This window comes from Heterodontus francisci, chromosome 10 (genome assembly GCF_036365525.1).
Source record: "Heterodontus francisci isolate sHetFra1 chromosome 10, sHetFra1.hap1, whole genome shotgun sequence".
NCBI lineage: Eukaryota > Metazoa > Chordata > Chondrichthyes > Heterodontiformes > Heterodontidae > Heterodontus > Heterodontus francisci.
The window spans coordinates 79,533,161-79,554,161 of record NC_090380.1 but is presented as its reverse complement, the minus strand read 5'-3'; the positions used below and the strand labels follow the sequence as shown (position 1 = coordinate 79,554,161).

The 21,001-nt window shown below is 42.4% G+C and overlaps 1 protein-coding gene across 4 annotated transcripts in view; it reads right to left on the bottom strand.

Annotated features, from left to right (window-relative positions):
* The window catches only part of cd247 (CD247 molecule), a 164,060-nt gene that overhangs the window by 22,196 nt on the left and 120,863 nt on the right, over positions 1–21,001 (bottom strand). For all 4 annotated transcript variants that reach the window (XM_068040845.1, XM_068040848.1, XM_068040847.1 and 1 more), the window contains exons 2-4: positions 19,326–19,429; positions 16,990–17,058; positions 3,315–3,404 (exon numbers count right to left, since the gene is read on the bottom strand). In XM_068040845.1, coding sequence (XP_067896946.1) covers positions 3,315–3,404; positions 16,990–17,058; positions 19,326–19,429 — 263 coding nt within the window. The remainder of the gene's footprint in view (positions 1–3,314; positions 3,405–16,989; positions 17,059–19,325; positions 19,430–21,001) is intronic.

The following is a 21,001-nucleotide window of genomic DNA, read 5'->3' as shown; positions in this document are numbered from 1 at the left end:
CTATTGAAAGTGAGTCTGGGAAATTAATAATGGATAATAAGGAGATGGCAAATGAATTGAACAGGTATTTTGCATCGGTCTTCACTATAGAGGATATAAGTAACATCCCAGCATTAGCTATAAGTCAGGAAATGGAAGGGAGGGAGGAACTTAAGATAATTACAATCACCGGGGAAGTGGTACTGAACAAATTGTTGGAGCTGCGGGCTGACAAGTCCCCGGGTCCTGATAGACTTCATCCTAGGGTGTTAAAAGAAGTAGCTAGTGAGATTGTTGATGCGTTAGTTTTAATTTTCCAAAATTCCCTAGATTCAGGGAAGGTTGCGCTAGACTGGAAAATAGCGAATGTAACTCCTTTATTCAAAAAGGGAGGGAGACAGAAAGCAGGAAACTACAGGCCAATTAGCTTAGCATCTGTCTTCGGGAAAATGTTAGCTATTATTAAAGACATTAGAGCAGGGCACATAGAAAAATTGAAGGTAATCAGGCAGAGTCAACATGATTTTGTTAAAGGGAAATCATGTTTAACCAATTTATTGGAGTGCTTTGAGGGAGTTACATGTGCTGTGGATGAAGGGGAACTGGTGGATGTATTGTACTTAGATTTCCAGAAAGCATTTGATAAGGTGTCACATCAAAGGTTATTGCAAAATATAAAAGCTCATGGTGTAGGGGGTAGTGTATTGGCATGGATAGAAGATTGGCTAGCTATCAGGAAACAGAGTAGGCATAAATGGGTCATTTTCTGGTTGGCAAGATGTAATGAGTGGTGTGTCATAGGGATCTGTGCTGAGGCCTCAACCTTTTACAATTTATATGAATGACTTAGAGGAAGAGACTGAAGGTATGGTTGCTAAATTTGCTGATGATGCAAAGATAGGTAGGAAAGTAGGTTGTGAAGATAACATGAGGCTACAAAAGGATATAGATCGGTTAAGTGAGTGGGCAAAAATCTGGCAGATGGAGTATAATGTGGGAAAATGTGAAGTTGTCCATTTTGGCAGGAAGAATAACAGAAGTATATTATCTAAATGGTGAAAGATTGTGGAACTCTGAGATGCAGAGGAATCTGGTGTCCTAGTGAATGAATCGCAAAAGGTTAGTATGCAGGTACAGCACGTAATTAGGAAAGCTAATAGAATGTTATCGTTTATCGTGAGGGGAATTGAATACAAAAGTAGGGAGGTTATGCTTCAACTATACAGGGCATTGGTGAGACCACATCCGGAGTACTGTGTCCAGTATTGGTCTCTTATTTAGGAAGGATGTAAATGCGTTGGAAGCAGTTCAAAGAAGGTTTACTAAACTGATTCCACAGATGCTGCCAGACCTGCTGAGTGAATCCGGCATTTCTTGTTTTTGTTACTAAACTGATAACTGGAATGGGCGGTCTGTCTTATGAGGAAAGATTGGACAGGCTAGGCTTGTATTCGCTGGAATTTAGAAGAGTAAGAGGCAACTTGACTGAAACATAAAAGATCCTGAGGGGTCTTGACAGGGTGGATGTGGAAAGGATGTTTCCCCTTGTGGGAGAGTCTAGAACCAGAGGTCACTGTTTAAAAATACGGGGTCGCCCATTTAAGACAGAGATGAGGAGAAATTTTTTCTCTAAGGGTCGTGAGTCTTTGGAACACTCTTCCTCAAAAGGCAGTGAAAGCAGAGTCTTTGATTATGTTTAAGGCAGAGGTAGATAGATTTTTGATGAGCAAGGGGTGAAAGGTTATCGGGGGTAGGTGGTAATGTGGAGAAATCAGTTCAGCCATGAACTTATTGAATGGCGGAGCAGGCTCGAGGGGTCAAGTGGCCTACTCCTGCTCCTAATTCGTATGTTACAACTCTTGCATGCTAGCCTATATTCAGATCCACTGTCCTCTTTATCTACTTTTGATCTCGCCTCTCTTTCTAATCTCATCCCTTGCTATCTCCTTTGACCTTGCTGTCTGTAATTCCAAACAATCCATCCTCAGCTTCACCCCCACCTCAATACATGCATGCTCAGGATAATGTTGAACTCTTCTCCTGTAGCCTTTGCCTCCACACTGCTGGGGACTCCTGCCTTCAGCCTTCCGGATCCATCCTTCCCTCTGGCCTCCAACCCCTTCGATCTTTATCAAGAACTGTCAGCATGATATCAACTGTTCGTCCAGTCCCTCATTCATTAATTCTGGACTAGCTTCCTCTGAACTTTGGCCGGGATTTCTGTCCTCAATCACTTTCCAGTGCCTCTCTTTGAAAACCAGGTGATGATATCCCTTGTGGAATAACTGGTCTAAAGTCACTCAAAGCTCACAGATAAATATTGGCTACTAAGGCAAGGTAGCAGATAGTTCCCAGTATGCCAACAAAGAGACAATGCTTTCTTTCAGTTCATTAACTACGTACAAATAAAAATTGCTAGTGAATGAACCATTTCTATTATAAATCTTCAGTGGAGGTTTTCTGGATGATGGAGCCATTGTCACTGTGGAATAATAAATTTTTAAAAATCCCTTTGCACTGGTGCTCAAAAGCTGTGATTATTTATTATTTGGAGGCATTATTGGTTAGTGTGTTGCGATGGACCCCCACCATGGCCAGAAATTCTAGTGTGTTACAGGATCTTACCAAAACAAGATCTGGAAGCTCCAACAACCAGATCTCCCTCAGCAAGAGGCATTAGAGATGATTATTGCTTCCTTTGCTGGAATCTTGTGAAGGATTTGTTTCACAATGCAGCTGGAAACCCGGAAAGGCCTGGTCTGCAAAGACATATATCGGGGCTGTATACTACTCCTTGCTGGCACCAGAGCACTCAAGCAACTAGATGCCAAAGTAGGAGCAACATCATTAATTAACTCATTGCTTATTCACTCAGCACAATTTTTCATCTAATTTGGTCTCTGAGAGGCTTTTATGTGCTTTGCAACAGTTTCAGAACTGGATGACATGCAAATACATTATGAATATGGAAATAAATATTGTATTTGCAAGTTGATGGAAATGGTGCACTGGAGTTATTTTGAAAATATTCAACTTTTGCAACTCATCAAATAACTAATTGTATGCAAAGATCCCTAAAATGTATTGTAAAAAGTTTAGAAAATTATTTATATATGGAACTTTGAACATGGAACACTAACCCTCTTCTGTCTCCCAGTGAGTACTGTTTGTAGTCTTGTGCAAATGACAATCATAGATAACCCTAAATATCCCAGAAATTGTTATCCTAACATTTAACAAGATTGTCATAATGTTGCTGTTGTAACATTGGTAGTTTGTCTGTCTTTTTTTGGAATCCATTATTGTTTTACAAAAGGTAGGTTAAAACAAAATACCGGTTTTGCTCCAATTTCAGCCTCTGTGTCCTGGTTCCTTTTATTAAACCTGAGGTCCGAATAGTTCTCTTGATCTTTCTTCCGCAAGGGCTGCAAAAATTATAGAAGTTTTTATTACTCTTACAAATCGTCCCAAATATAATAAAATCTATTATCTCATGGGTTCAGATCAACCATATTAACAGTCTAAATATTATCCATTGATTTTTTAAAAAATATAATAGACTGAAGTAACCCAGGTGAGAAAGTTAAATAAGTCTAAGGGTATGTTTTATTGCAAAGTGAAAAAAGACTGGAAGAGACAGCCTCACCGAACGTATAATGCCAGTGTTGTGTCAAACTTGGTTTACAGAGTTTTCGGCATTTCACTTGGATCGCCAGTATCTTTTAAATGTATAGGTGTTGATTTAAGTCTTTGAGGGTAAACACTCCAACCTGTGCTTTTAAAACTTCTAAAATGTAATAATGGCCATGATAGGATTCCTGCATCTATGAAGTGCATTGGGTCGTTTTACTCATTTAAAGGCATTTTATAAATACAATTTGTTGTTGATCACTACCCAAGTAAAAAAAAAAATCCAGTATTTGACCTTAAGGTATTGTCTTCTGGTCACCAACTGTTATGTCGTAACAGTTGTTGTGGTAATGTAACGGTGTCTTTTATTTCCAACACACACTATTTCTGAACACAGCATTCAACCTTGGAGTGCAATTGCTACAAAACGTGTGTCCCTAGTGGTGAGCCCTCTAGTGTTCATTTACAATGCAAGTACAATTCATGTCAGAGGAAACTCCGATGACTGAGACACCACTGGATGGTTTTACCTGAGGCTTAGTATGAAGATGCATGCTCATATATTGAGGCTTTGGTGCTGCAAGTGATCGGTTTACAAAGAGATTGTAGTTACTATCTAAGTTCCTAATTTTTTAACTGTTGAAACTACCACTCAAAATGCCATTCGATGAGGAATGGTTTGTGCTGATGCAGTGGTGAATAGTCACAATCCATGTGTACAATCTTAATGAAGAATTCAATCATGTTATGGTCACTCCTCCCCGAGGGACCCCGCACAAGATTGTTAATTAATCCTTTCTCATTGCACAATACCCAGTCTAGGATAGCCTGTTCTCTAGCTTTTTTTTTTCTCTAGAAATCAGTTTGGTCAGCCTCAAGTCACTTAGTGATGCAAGTCCAGATCAAGCAATTACTGGTGGTTTAACACTAATTAATACCAAACTGCCAGTATCATTCAGAATAACTCATGTGGGAGATAGATTTGTTACAAGGGTAGGAGATGCTCCCCTATGTCAATCAAACATGTTATTGGAGCAGTGGAGTTTTGATAGAGTGAATAGGGAAAGGCTATTTTCTTTGGTGAATCAGTGATGAGAGGCCATCAAGTAAAATTTAGCATTAAAAAAGCTAAGAGAAATTGCTGTAGACAGGAGGATGGGGATTGCTTTGACATAGGGATTAGTTGAAACAGAGGCCATTTGATATAAGGGAAATTTTTTTATAAAAATTTGAGGAAGATACAAGAACAGGGTAGTGGGATTTGCTTAGAGCAATCTAGACACAATGAATTAAAGTTTTAAAATAAGTTTTAATACCTTAATCAATAACCAATCTAGAATTGAGAATATTATTTCCTTATTTAACATTGCACCTGTCTTGTGCTTTCTAATCAAAAGAATGCAAACCATTTGTTTTGAATCCTGAAATGCAACATAAATACTTGTTTCTTTACTGTAGTCTAGATTGCTTCAAATATTTTTATTCTGTGATTCTTGTCTGATTTAGCTGGAGACTGATTCTGGTAAGATTAGGAAAACAACTTTTAATCTTAGGAAACTGGACATCATGTTTGGAAGATGCCTCTTACAAACTAAAGACATTGATGATAGCTTAAAAAATATTTTTCTTTTACACATGGAATAAATCATATCCCTGGTACTATAACTAACTGATAACATTGGAATATAAGGGGTGATTTACACCTAAAAAGGAGATGGCTGTGAGACCAAAATCAGGTGGAGGATTAACCCACAACTATACCACTAACTGCCCAGCTGTTCTAAGTTTTGGGTAAACCTCGATTTAGATGGTCAAAGGACCCTTGAAATAGGCAAGGCCCTAATTAATATAGGTAAATAGGTGTCAAATTAATTAAGACCCAAGTGTCATCTTTGTTTCTACCCTCATTACTTTTGACAGTTCCTTTACTCACCCACAAACTATTGGTGACATAGGTCAGAAGGTGCCATTCGCAGCAGTATTTGAAGGGACACTTAGCTGCAATAAGGAAAAGCTGGAAACAAATGTGGCACTCAAGTGCAGGATCCCTAATTCTCTTGCTTTGGGAAGGAACCTATTGGAGTAGGCACTTGGTCTCCTGAGCAGTACTGCTGGCAGCTTGAGACAAACGTTTCTTGGCACACTTATGAACCGTATGTTCATGAACTGAGCTGTGCACAGAGGCTGCAATAGTGTGTGTAATGTATTCCTATGTTATGAGCATGCCCAGTGCGTGAGAATGCCATTAGAAATGTGATCTGGCCATCTTGGTATCTATCTTTCTTCACAAGTTCCTCCCATTTTGGCAACAAAATGGGATTAAGTGTAAGCATTTTTGCAGCAAATGTAAGTAGAGACAGTGCTCAACAAAATGCACTAGCTCCCAGTGGCCTACCTGCTAGGATGATTTTCACTAGATTGTGTTGAGCCTCATTGTTACTAAAAATGCGTGGCTACACTCAGTTGAATAGATTCTGCAGGGTCCTAATGTCCAATCGATTCAACTACCAACTACACTGGCTTTGGTGAATTTGTTCTGATTAGGCTGAATTAGCTTTTGCATCACTGTTACAGACAGCCATAGTAAAGTGTTTACTGGAATAAAATGGCTGCACCCACGAGACATATTGGAAGGCTAGGAATGTATGATAGAGCATGAGAACCATTCTGTTCATATATTGAAAAAATGGACATGTTCTTCAGAGCTAATAATAGAACTCAAAGGTGACAGGGAAGAGGCCCAGACTCAGAATAAGGTAATTCTTGAATGCAAGGAAGCAATTTTGCTAAGAGATTGGCCCGGAAGTGAATGGCAGGCTAACAAACCTTCATGCTCCTAACAAGGCAAAAGATGTGCCAAACATTAAAATCCTAAACCACTAGAAATAGCAGAAAGCTACAAATTTGGAACCAGAAACCAGAGAAATAGCAAAACAGTTGGCAGGTACATTGTGGCGCTGAAGAATTTATCATTATGTTGCAACTTTGGTACGTTCTGAAACCGTGCATTAAGAGACAGATTTGTGTGTGGATTGGTGGATGAAAGAATCCAGTCAAAGTTACTAAACACACAAAATCTTATGTTTGAGTTAGCGGGTGAGATTGCTTCTACCATGGAGATAACATCAAAGAATGCTCAGGAATTTCTTCCAATGCAAGTGACTAGTACAGCTTCCCACCACTGTTAAGACTTCTGCCAAAGCTAAAGCAGGGAGACCTGATCAGAAGAATGCTGTTGATAAAAGTTTAGTGATTCATTATCGCTGTAATGGCAACCACAGGACACAGGCATGTCAGTACAGAAATGCCAAATGCTTTAATTGCCAAAAGATAGGCCATATTGCAACTGCTTGCCGAGCAAAGACCAAAGCAGGGAAGAGAACTCTTTCTGGTACTAATGGAAAGCAGCAACGTAGCAAGGGTGGAATTTACAATCTTGAAGTAAATCCAGAGTGTTTAAGCAAAGAGGTGCTAGGGTTATACAGCATTTATGCCACTGGCAATTACTCAAATGACAGAGATGTTTGTATAAAGATGTTGGTAGATCAACAGTGCATCAACATGCGGCTGCAGATTGCTCCATTATGAGTAGAGACACAGACGAGAGCAAATTCAGTGGTATACCACTAAGTGAGAGCACAGCTCAGTAGAAAACCTACTCTGGTGAGGTGTTAGAAAGATGTGGACAAATGGAGTACAAAGTCCAAGCTAAAGGCGAGCCCCTCAAAGTTCCCATTGTTGTAGATAGCTTTGTAAGCTGAAGTTAGACTGGAAGCAGGTTTTCCAAGTTGAGACAACCAAAAAGCTTGATCAGCTATTGCATAGTTGTAGGAACATTTTCAAGGATAGCTATGAAGGTATAATCGGTGTGAAAGCGCACATCTGAATTAAGCCTGATGCAAAACCAGTAGATAGCAAATTTACGGTTCTGATGTAGCGTCATCGACCTGAAACGTTGGCTCTGTTTCTCTGTCCACATATGCTGCTGGACCTGCTGATTATTTCCAGCATTTTCTGTTTTTATTGTAAAGCTAAGCCGGTTCCTTATGCTCTCAAAACCCAGGTTAGAAGAACTAAAGAAGCTAGAGAGGAATTGTTTGCTAGTGAAAACTGACCACAGTAATTGGGCAACCCAATTCTAATAGTCCCCAAGGCAGACAAAAACCTAAGCCTATGTGGGGAACTACAAAGTCACAATCAACCAGGCAGTGGCTGATGAGCAGTATCCACTACCAGCCTCTTAAGATTTGTATGCGGAGTTAACGGGCTCCAAGCTATTCACAAATTTGAATTTGTCCCATGCTTATGCACAGCTCAAAGTGGATCAAGAGAATCAACAGTATTTCACAAACACACGCTTGGGGTTATACATCTATACAAAGCTGCCCTATGGTTTGAAGTCTTCTCCAAAAATCTTACAAACTACAATGGATAGGATTTTGTAAAGAGTGCCGCATTGCTTGTGTAATTGGGATGATGGGTTGATTGCAACCACAACAGAGGAAGAGAATCTTCAAGTGTTGGATGAAGTGTTAAAAAGGCTCACTGATTACAATGTGAAGTTAAAAATGAGAAAGTATGTTTTTATGTAATCTGAGCTAGTGTGCCTTGACAAGAAAATGAATGGAAAAGGACTACAGCTAGTGAGAAGATCGAGGCAATAGTCAATGCCCTAATGCCAAAAGGGGCTTACTTTTGTGCCCGTGGTGGGGCTCCCTGCACCAGAGCAAAAAAGCATATGGAACCTCGGCCATTTGGAACCCACCCCACCCAGACACAATGGTATGGCGTTGGGCCGATTAGCAGCCCAGTGCTGGGATCCCATTCTTTAAAGATGGGAATTCCACCTTCAAGAGCTGCCAGCCAATCACAGGGCTGGAAGCTCAGTAGTATTGGCAGCCCAGCTGGGAACAGTTGCCATTGCTGGTACTGCAGGAGGCCTTGGAAGCAGACCCAACGCTGGAACCCGGACCCAAGATGAGTGAGGCAAGGTTGCTGGAGTCAGTCTTGAAGGCCCCGGCGATGGTTGGGTTGGGGTGGGGGGAGGTAGATACAGGGAGGTGTTTTGTTTGTTAGTGGGGGCCCTCCGTGGGCCACAGCTTGCCCACAGAGGAAGCCCCCCCCTCCAACCCCACAAGGTGGTCACCTCATTTTATTGGGCGAACTCTCCATCTGTTGAGGGTCCCCCCCCCCACTGGTTAAATCCCAGTAACGACAGGAAGAGGCCCTTAAGTGGCTGTTAATAGGCCCTTTAAGGGCTTCAATTGGCCTCTGGGTGGGAAGGCTGTCATTGGCCTATCCCGCCCTTGACAATATTGCATGGCAACGGGGACATAACAGGCCCTCCATCCCCACCGCCCATCACAATTCTGTGGGCTCCCTGCCTCAACCCATCTGGTGGAGCCATAAAATTCAGCCTGATGTGTCTGAGCTTAGATTGTTTCTACGAATGGTTCAGTAGTACGATTTGTGCCAGAACTTGTATCGGTGTTAGCTTCACTACATGAGTTATTGAAGAAAGATGTAAAATGGGAATGGTCTACAGCACAACTAGATGCTTATGATGCAGAGTCACAAGTAAGAGAAGCTTGACCAGTGATGCACAACTCATTCATTACGACACAAATTGTGACTTGAAGCTAGCATGTGATGCTTCAAACTATGGCGTTGAAGCAGTGATCACTCATGTCATGGATGATGGCCAAGAGAAGCATTCTCATTACGTATCCTGGCCACGTGTGAACACAACTATGCACAGATAGAAAAGGAAACCTTTGGAATCAAAATGTTTCACCAGTTTTTGTTGGGTAGAAACTTTACACCAGTAACAGATCATAAATCCTTAGTAAATATTTTGGCTGAATTCTGCAATACTGACAGTGGCAGCGTCAAGGGTGCAGCAGTAGGCTTACTTCTCTCATAATACAACTACAACATTGAATATTGTAGTTCAAAGGAGAATGCTGTAGTTGACGCACTGTTGCGTTTGCTGCATAAAGACTCGAAAGTAGACTATGAAGGTGCAATCTTCACAACAGGAGTTGTGAATGAGGACTTTCCAATCATTGCAACTGAAACTCAAAGACCTAGTTTTAAAAAAGGTCTATGAACAGACTTTGACCTGTTTACAGACAGGGAGCTGAAATCGTTCCACAATCAATGTAATGAAATGGCACGTGAACAGGTATGCATTAAGTGGGGTCACAGAATGCTAGTACCTCTTCTTCTTTGGCCTCCTTGTCTCAAGAGACAATGGGTAAGCGCCTGGAAGTGGTCAGTGGTTTGTGAAGCAGTGCCTGGAGTGGCTATAAAGGCCAATTCTAGAGTGACAGATTCTTCCATAGGTGCTACAGATAAAATTGGTTGTCGGGGCTGTTACACAGTTGGCTCGCCCCTTGTGCTTCTGTCTTTTTTCCTGCCAACTGCTTTTTAAAACTTTATTTAGAGATACAGCACTGAAACAGGCCCTTCGGCCCACCGAGTCTGTGCCGACCATCAACCACCCATTTATACTAATCCTACACTAATCCCATATCCCCACCTGTCCCTGTATTCCCCTACCACCTACCTACACTAGAGGCAATTTATAATGACCAATTTACCTATCAACCTGCAAGTCTTTGGCTGTGGGAGGAAACCGGAGCACCAGGCGAAAACCCACGCAGACATAGGGAGAACTTGCAAACTCCGCACAGGCAGTACCCAGAATTGAACCCAGGTCGCTGGAGCTGTGAGGCTGCGGTGCTAACCACTGTGCCACCCACAAGTCTCTTCACTGCTAAGCCTCTTCAACTTGCCACAATTTAGCCCCGCCTTTATGGCTGCCCGCCAGCTCTGGCGATCGCTGGCAACTAACTCCCACGACTTGCAATCAATGTCACAGGACTTCATGTCGCGTTTTCAGATGTCTTTAAAGCGGAGACATGGACGGCCGGTGGGTCTGATACCAGTGAAGAGCTCGCTGTACAATGTGTCCTTGGGGGATCCTGCCATCTTCCATGCGGCTCACATGGCCAAGCCATCTCAAGCGCCGCTGGCTCAGTAGGGTGTATATGCTGGGGATGTTGGCCGCCTCGAGGACTTCTGTGTTGGAGATACGGTCCTGCCACCTGATGCCAAGGATTCTCTGGAGGCAGCAAAGATGGAATGAATTGAGACGTCGCTCTTGGCTGACATACATTGTCCAGGCCTCACTGCCGTAGAGCAAGGTACTGAGGACAGAGGCTTGATACACTCGGACTTTTGTCACAGAGTGCTAGTACCTAGTTCTTTAAGAAACAAGATTCTGGCAGAACTTCATACTGAACACATGGGCTTAGTTAGCATGAAATCCATAGCCAGAAGATTTGTTTATTGGCCTGGTCTAGACGGCGATCCGGAATCACTGGTTGGAAAATGTACCATTTGTCAAAACTGCAGGAATAAGCCATCAGAAACTCCTCTACAACCATAGTCATGGGCAATCCGAAGATTTCAAAAAGTGTATGTAGACTTTTGCAAAAGGGAAAGTGCGAATTTCTTGGTGCTTATTGACAGTCACTCTAAGTGGATCAAAGTAAAGCATATGGGTCAAAACATAAATTCTGAAAGACAATAGATGAGTTCCAGTCCATTTTTGCTCGTCATGGTTTACCAAAGGAGCTCGTCTCGTAACAGCCCCAGTTTTGTTCTACTCTGTTTCAGAATTTCATAAAGCAAAATGGTATCAAATATACCCTTGCTCCTCCATATCATTCGGCATCAAATAGAACAGCAGAAAGATCAGTGAGAACAGTCAAAGAAGCACTCGAAGTAAGTGCTGCATGGATGTTCAAGTTTCAGCATAAAACAGAGATTAGCTAATTTCCTGCTGAAATACAGAACAACTCCACACTCTACACAGTATACATCGGCTGAGCTCTTAATGAAGCGAATATTAAGAACACGTTTGAGTTTAGTTCATCCAAATTTGACTGCAAAAGTTGAACAAAAACAGTTCAGTCAGAAATGTCAGTATGATCCAAACAAACGAGAACGTGTTATCAGGAGAAATGAACAAGTAACACAAGTGGAATGTGGGAAATGTTTGTGGTACTAAGCAATACTTTGAAATTGGTGGAAAAGCGAGAAGTGCTCATGTAGATCACATGATCCCAGTGAGGGATGATCCAACACTTAAGCTTTTGTAAGAGTGTGAACCAGTTCAGACTTCAATGCCTGAAGTACTCATTCTCATTAAGAAAAACAAGACCTTCTGTAAGTCCTGAACTAAAATCAAACAGTACAAAACCTTACTTATACTTAAATCTTTCTTTGATTTATAAATCGTTATTCATCTCACTAAAAAACAGTCAAATATTTGGGATTTGGCGATGGTATGCTGAATGCAACAACATCTGCAAACAGTGGGCAAAGCTTGTGATCAAATGTCGTGATTAAGCATCATGAGTAGAGTCAAATCATCAAATATCATGTTTACCTCCACATGCTTGTGTACTGAGCCTTAAAGACTTCCAATATTTATTTCCTTGCTGTGGTAGGTGCTGCCACTATAACAACACTACTTATATTTTTCTAGCACCTTTAGCATATTAAAATGTTCTAAGTGTTACAACCGAGGTGGGAGGAGTGGACTATTTATTCTAGTTCCACTTCTCCACGGGTCACAACATATATTTAAATTTTTTTCCACCTACCGATACAGTCAAGCAGAAACTCTATTTTTATCCCAGAATAAAACACACTAACTAGGTTTTGTTAATAAACAACAAAATTATCAGTTTATTATAAAACAAGTCTTAACCAGTAATGAAATAAAGCGAAAACACACAGATTGAAATACTAAAGTTTCCTTTTTACCTTGGCCACTCACACTCACACAGATAACGGTTGACTGGAAAAATAAAGGCAATTTGGTTTTTAGAGCTCTATCACAGACAAAAAACACTTGGGCTGAATACTTGCTCATTCTTGAAGAAACGGCAGATGAGATATGTTGTGTTTCAAAACTACATACAGTCCGGCCTCTGAGTACACATAGACAGGTCAATGGGATCTTTTAGAACAGTACTTTTAAGGCGGCGTTGAGAATTAATTTAGCAGACTTTTCTTCAAAGACTGGAGACGAGGTGCGTTGACACAGTGGACTTCTCGGGGTCTTTTAGAGAGGTGCTGGAAAGCTGAGCTGGGTTGTGGGTCTTCTCTCCTTCCTTGGGAATTCTCGTCTCTCCTTGGAAGTTCTCTCCCTTTTTATACAGTTCAACCCCAGCTCAAAACAATTCAAAAGCAAAACCGCCAACAGGCGGTCAACCTTTTGACCGCCATCAATCTTGACCTGTCACTTATTTATAAACAACTTCACCAGGTGTCCAAAGTTCTCTGTTGTTTATTGAGCTGGAAGTCAAGTGGTTTTTCGGAAAGGCTTGTTGTTGCTGGAAGTCAAGTGGTTTCCCAGAAAGAATTGTTTTCCTCAAGATCTCTCAGTAACCCTTTTAAAAAATATTTCCGGGGCTGTTTTTCAAAGTTAAGTGGTCTTTACATGACCCCTTTGAAAACCCCAAAGTTCAACATTTCTTCACTCTTTCAAAAATGAATACTCAAAAAATATATTTAACAAAACACAGAGGCACTTTCATAACACAAGAACTACGCAGGAGCATGATCAATCAAAATTTGATACCGAGCCAAAAAAAAACAGGGGAGATGGAGAAAAGCTTGGTCAATGAGTAAGGTTTTAAGGAGCATCTTAAAGAAGGATAGAGAGGTGGAGAGATTTAGGAAGGGAATTCCAGAGATTAAGGCCTAGGCAGCTGAAGGCACAGCCACCATTAGTAGAGCAATAACAATTGGGGTTTCGCAAGAATTGGTTACAGTGATGGGGAGGGGTGAGGCCGTTAAGGGATTTGAAAACAATGATGAGAATTTTAAAATTGAGGTGTTGCTTAACCAGGAGTCAGCATAGGTCAGCGAGCCGAGGGGTGATAGGTGAACGGGACTTGGTTTAAGTTAGGACACGGAGCAGAATTTTAGTGACCTCAAGTTTACAGAGTTTATTGGAGGCTAGCAAGGAGTTCATTGGAATAGTCATGTCTAGAGATAATTGTATAGATGAGGGATTGAGCAGCAGATGAGCTGAGACAGGGAGACGCTGGGCACTGTTATGGAAGTGGAAATAGACGGTCTTAGTGATGGCACAGAAATGTGGTCAGGAGCTCATCTTATTGTCAAATATGACACCATGGCTGGAATTTTATGCCGCCCCAGCGGGTCGGATGGTGGCATGGGGGTGGCGTAAAATGGAGCGGCAGGCTCCGGGAGGCCTAACCGCCCTGATTCCGCCTCCAACCAAGTTTAAGGAGGTCCGGTGGGGGGGTGAGAAGTGGCCCACCCGCCGAAGGCCAATCAAGACCCTTAAGTGGCCACTTAAGGGCCCTCGCCCGCCTCCACGGGTATTTTACCCGTGGCAAGCGGGTGTGCTGGGGACGTGAAAGGCCGCCCAGCTATAGCTGCCAGCCTTTCTGCACCCCGGGGGGGTCCTGATTGAGAGCCGCCCTTGCCTCCCAACCCAACCCCGGGATCCAAGATGCCCCCTCCCCCCAAACGACCACCCTAGCCTCACTAGGGCACAAACGATTCCCGTGGTGAAGCAACCCAAACTTACCTTCAGTCCCGGCTCCTTGGTATCCTCCTCAGTCGGCTGGGATGCAGTCCCAGCAGTGGCCACCGCTCCCAGTGGCGCTGCTGAGACTAAGGTTGCAGACCCGCTGATTGGCTGACAACTCACTGAGGCAGGACCTCCTCCCTCAAGTGGGTGGAAGTCCCGCCTCGGGCCAATTAAAGCCTAGGGATCCATAAAATGCAGCACGGATCCCCAGGCTGGGCGGAAGCGGGTTCGGAACCGACATTTACGTCGGAGCCCGGCTCCCGTCCACCCAGCGTAAAATTCCGGCCCATGGTTGTGAATGGTTTGGTTCAGCCTCAGACAGTTGCCAAGGAGAGAGATGGAGTTAATGGCTAGAAATTGGAGTTTGCAGCGGGGTCCAAAGACAATGGCTTTGGTCTTCCCAATATTTAGTTGGAGGAAATTTCTACTTATCCAGCACTGGATGACGAACAAGCAGTCTGATAATTTAGAGATAGTGAAATGGTCAAGAGATGAGATGGTAAGGTAGAGCTAGGTAGCATTAGCTTACATGTGGAAACTGACACTGTGTTTTCAGATGATGTTGTCAAGGGGCAGCATGTTGATGAGAATATAAACTGCTACTCCTGATGCTTCCACCCTGCTCTTTAAGTTGTTGCTACCGGTTTTCAAGTTGGCCCACAGTGAATTGTGGGGTGCCGCAAGGATCAGTGCTGGGGCCTCAGCTATTTATACTCTATATTAATGACTTGGATGAAGAGACAGAGTAATGTATCTACTTTGCTGATGATACAAAGCTCGGTGGAAAGGTAAGCTGCAGGAAGGACATAGAGAGGCTACAAAGAGATATAGACAGGTTAAGTGAGTGGGCAACAAGAAGGCAAATGGAATATAATGTAGGGAAGTGTGAAGTTGTTCACTTTGGTCATAAAAATAGAAAAGCAGAATATTTTTAAAAAGATGTGAAACTGGTAATTGTTGATGTTCAAGGAGACTTGGGGGTACTCGTACAAGGAACGCACAAAGTTAACATGCAGGTGCAGCAGGCTATTAGGAAGGCAAATGGCATGTTGGCCTTTATTGCAGGGGATTAGAGTACAGGAATAAATAAGTCTTACTAAAATTGTACAGGACTTTGGTGAGACCACACTTGGAATACTGTGTGCAGTTTTGGTCTCCACATTTAAGAAAGGATATTCTTACACTGGAGGCAGTGCAGCAAAGACTTACTAAATTGGTCCCTGGAATGAGGGGGTTGTCCTAGATGAGAGGCTGAGTAAATTTGGCCTATATTCTCTGGAGGTTTGAAGAATGAGAGGCGATATAATTGAGACATACAAGATTCTGAAAGGGCTTGATAGGGTAGAAGTTAAGAGATTGTTTCCACTGTTCAGGGAATCTAGAACGCAGGGGCACAGTCTCAGGATAAGGGGCCAATCTTTCAGGACTGAGATGAGGAAATGTTACTACACTCAAAGGGTTGTGTATCTTTGGAATTCTCCATCCCAGAGGGTTGTGGATGCTCCATTGTTGAATACATTTAAGGCTGGGATAGATAGAATCAAAGAATTAAGGGATATGGGGAGTGGGCAGGGAAGTGGAATTGAAGCCCAAGATCAGCCATGATTGTATTGAATGGCGAAGCAGGCTTGATGGGCCATTTGGTCTACTTCTGCTCCTATTTCTTGTGTTTATCAAGATCAGCTGCCCTGCTGGATTTCCCACCCTCCCAAATCGGTGAGCTGCCAATAAGTAGCACTGGCACCTCACGGAATCCTTGTTAATGCCCCCCATCCGCCTAACCACAAAATTGATCAGGCCTCCTGCTGATTGCATGAGATGGACATCCTGTTCAATATGCCCACAAAATAATTAACGCCTCCACAATTTCAACTGTTATGAAATCCCTCTGCAAGTTCTAATATTATGTCATAAATAATTATATTTTCTGTAGAATTTGAATGCTCAGCACATTGAAGAATTAGAGAAATGTACAGTGCATTTTTGTACATCTTCAAATAAAATACAATTTGTTTTAAAGTGTCATTAGTCAACGATTCCTTCACATGAAGTCTTAAGCTTTTACACCACATGATTTACACAACATGTCAGTCTCAACTGTGACTGATCCTTAACAATTTACAATTATTAAATCACACAAATGCCTATATTCTAAGATTTTTAAAATGTTTTAACTCTGGTATAAATTCCCCCCTCCCCCGACGCTCCAAGGATAAAAGATCACACATCTACCAGAGTGAAGGGCAGTTTCATTTTGTTATTATCATGTTGACAAAACACTTCAATCATTTCAGAGATTTGTACAATAATGGAACGGGAATTGGTGAAGAGAGGGAAAATGTTGAAAAATACAGATCCTCTAATTAGCTTCGTCAAAGAAGATGAATTTGTATTTGTCAACTTTTGTTTTACTGTTCCTCCAATTAATTTTCAGTGGTAAATATTACAAATGATGCTCTGAATGTGTATTTGTCTTCCTTTCATCTAGCCCCATCTCCAAAAGAGTGAATATCTTTTGCAGAAAAGGTGATTGATTTGTGTGTGGCAAGCAACTGAACACTGACCCACCTCAGTGTACACCTCAGCACACTCAGGCATCAGGACCTTCAGTAGTGGTGACAAACACATTTTCACTTTGTCACAGGGACAGTAGGATCCTGATTTGTATCAGGTGTAATTAATTGGATAACACAGCAACAGTTAAAAAATAATTAAAGAAAATGTAAGCAGTTACTTACTTGATATTGGTCTTCTATATTCAATTGGTTTGCAGGAATATCTTCAGGTTTACTTTTTACCTTGGTCAGCTTTGAAAACAAAAGGAAAAGGATGTTTTACAAAAATAAATTTCATTTTCCAATCCCATTGCCTGATATAAATATATTACTACAGGAAATTAAAAATAAAGTGCAAGATTTCGCAATCTGTCCTTTATGGAATGAGAAGCCTGTATCAAGACACCCACAGTCTCCCACACTACTAGGTTACCAATAGTTATTAATCTCAGCCCTGCTTACATGGGAAGGTGCTGTTCATGCACTTTTCCAAATGGTGGGGAAGGGAGAGAATCTGAAAGAAAGTTTCAAAACTTTCAATTAGACCACTTTCCTGCTACTCCTTTCAGCCATTATAAGAGGCAAGAGAACAGGTCATTTGTTTGCCCTTTTAACCCCAGTTCATATGTTGTCCATGGAGTGCTGAAAAGATAACAAAATAATTGAGAAATTACAATAGAAGTGCATGCATTCACAAAATATCTTGCACTAACAGTATCTTGTTGAAGAGTCCTCTGTACACAAAAATATTACGTGAAATTAGAAAAATCTCACAACATTAATAATCTATTTCTGAATGGTACTAAATAAATGCCATGTTCGGACTTACAAGCAAGAGAAACCATGGCTGGAATTTTTTGCATGGCGGACGGGAGCCGTCCACCAACCGAAATGTTGGTGGCGATCCCGCCTCCACTGGGCCTGGAGATCCAGTCCAGATTTTATGGTCCCCAGGCCCTTAATTGGTCTTAGGCTGGACTGCCACCTCACTGAGGCAGGAAGTCCCGCCTGTTGGAGCTACTGGCCAATCAGCGGGCCAGCAGTTCTTAGTCCCAGCAGCGGCCACCGGAAGCGGTGGCCACTGCTGGGACTGCAACCCAGCTTCCACAAGAAAAGGAATGACAGCCTCGGAAAAAGGTAGGGTTTTGGGACATCACGGGAGGTGATCGGTTGGGCCCCAGCGACGCAAGGGGGGTCGATTAGGGGGGGGGAGGGGGTTGTGTTGGGTGTGGTTGGGGCATCGGGGACGGCTCTCCGTCAGGCACGGTGTGCCCGATTAGGAGGACCCCTCCCCCCTCCCGTCAGAAAGCCGCATACTTTTGTCAGGCTGCTTTTCTCCGGCCTGGGCTGCCTGCCCGCCAACGGTAAAATCCCTGTGGCGGCGGGCAAAGGCCCTTAAATAGCCATTATTTGGCCACTTAAGGGTCTTGATTGGCCTGGGGCGGGCAGGCCAGGTAAAATGGCGGTGGAGGTGGGAGATTGTTGTGAAGGGCTCCCCAAGCCTCCCACTCCATTTTACGCCCCTCCCCCCACACCGCCACTAGCCCACTCTTTAGGTGAGGGCATAAAATTCCAGCCCATATTTAACAAAGGACTAAATATTCTTTTCATCAACACTGGTGCTATTTCTGCTCCATAGTACAATGCGGTAAGAAATAAGTATTTTCCTTGTTGTTTGTGGTAAAATCAATGTGTTAATTGTCATCAAATGATCATGGAGTCCTTGGTGTGCTAGCTTGTCAGATTTTTATGATCTGCATCAGGAAGGGAACAAAATGTTCCCATAGATGAATAGACAATCAGCTCACTTTTGATTTTAAACAAATGTAGTTTTAGTCTATGTGGTTATAATTATTTAATGTTTGGGAAAGAGTTGAGGCACAGAAACCTCAAGATAAATGTTCTTTCTGTGCTAGTAATTACCACAGATGCCTCAGGGAAAAAAATCCAGCTCTACTAAATCATGCTGCAATAAAGCAGGAAAAAAGAAAAATATATCTCATTAAAAAATAATGCTGTGTGTGTTTAGGGCCACATCCTCATTTTGTGCATATCTATACAACAACTAGGAGGAGTTGTGGGAGTTTGTTATTCCATTTTAAATGTTTTTGCCGTGACTATTTGAAGTTAGATTACCAAATTAATGTTACCAAAATAATGCGAGAGTGCCCCTTCCTGTGTAATTTCCTCGTCTACATGGTATTTGGTCAAACCTGGAAACTTCTTGAGTGGGAAATCATGGGTGTTCTTTCCTACCACTCAATGCTACAGCACATCGATACACCTACATCTAGATTCTGGCACCCACTAAAACGCCAAGCATACTGCATATGAATCACTGTAATAACATTGACGATTTGCTCCTCATACAGTTTAGACAAGTACATTGTCTGTCCATTAGGAAAAATTACATTAATGCTACAGAGTGACCTGCAGAGACATATGCATTGTTCTTCATTTATAATAAATATTTTATTTATGGTTCCTTTGAAACTCACAGATAATGGTAAATGACTTACCCTCAGCTTAAGGTAGAGACCAGTGATTATAATCCCATACACAAAGAGAATTCCATCCAGAATGTAACACAACTTAGGGTCGCTTAGGTTCATACCGCCAGCATCTGTCAAAATGGCAAACAAAAATTCCAGTCAACTATATTTCCAAGTATTAGTTGATATCTGGATCCTTCTTCACTAAAGATGCCCAGTATCCTGTCCATGTTAAGCTTGCAACAGATCACAATACAATTGCACTTTATTTGAGTATTGAAAGCTAATTTGGTGAATGTGATGATTCAATTGATAATTCTTGGTTCAATATCCGGTCTAATTAGTTGGTCATAGTGATAATGTTGGTGATCTGTGATCGGTATTTTCATGCTCATCAATTTTGTATGTTCGTACTTCCATGTCTGTAATATCATTCTGCCCTTGCATCATCCTGTCTGCTACTGAAACCCTCATTCATGCTGTTGTCATCACCAAACTTATCTATTCTATTCTTCTCCAGACCAATCTCCCATATTCTATAAACTTAAGCTCATCCAAAACAAATCTGTCTGTATCCTATCCTGCAGCAATCTCACTTACCCATCAATCCCATGTTATTGAAACATATGATACTGAGGGGGCTGGACAGGGTAGATGCTGAGAGGATATTTTCCCCCGTGGGGGCATCTACAACCAGGGGGCACAGTTTCAGCATTAGGGGTCTCCCATTTAAGACAGTAATGAGGAGGAATTTCTTCGAGGGTCATTGATCTTTGGAATTCTCTATCCCAGAAAGCAGAGGAAGCTGGGTCTTTGAATAAAATCAAGGCTGAGTTAGACAGATTTTTATATACAAGGGAGTTGAGGGTTATTTGGGGGGGGGGGGGGGGGGTGGAGGGGGAGGCGAGCCAGCAGGAAAGTAGAGTTGAGGCCATGATCAGATCAGCCATGATCTTACTGAATGGGAGAATAGGCTCGAGGGGCCAAATGGCCTACTCCTGCTCCCAGTTCTTACGTTCTGATCTATTCTTGCTGACCTACATTAGCTCCCAGTTCCCCAATTCCTCAAACTTAAAATTCTCTTCTTCATTTGTTTTTATTCTTTCATGGAATGTGTGCGTCGCTGACTAGGCCAGCATTTATTGCCCATCCTTCATAGCCCTTGAGAAGGTGGTGGAGAGCTGCCTTCTTGAACCGCTGCAGTCCATGAGGTGTAGTACACCCACAGTGCTGTTAGAAAGGGAGTTCTGGAATTTTGACCCAGCGACAGTGAAGGAACAACGATATACTTCCAAGTCAGGATGGTGTGTGGCTTGGAAGGGAACTTGCAGGTGGTGGTGTTCCCATGAATCTGCTGCCCTTGTCTTTCTAGGTGATAGAGGTCGCGGGTTTGGAAGGTGATGTCGAAGGAGCCTTAGTGAATTGCTGTAGTGCATCTTGTAAATGGTTCACACTGCTGCCCACTATGTGTCGGTGTTGGAGTGACTGAATGTTGAGGGTTGTGGTTGGGGGTGCCATTTAAGCGGGCTGCTTTGTCCTGGATGGTGTCGAGCTCTGAGTGTTGTTGGAGCTGCACCCATCCAGGCAAGTGGAGAGTATTCCATCACACTCCTGACTTGCGCCTTGTAGATGGTAGACAGGCATTGGGGAGACAGGAGGTGAGTTATGTGTCACAGAATTCCCAGCCTCTGACCTGCTCTAGT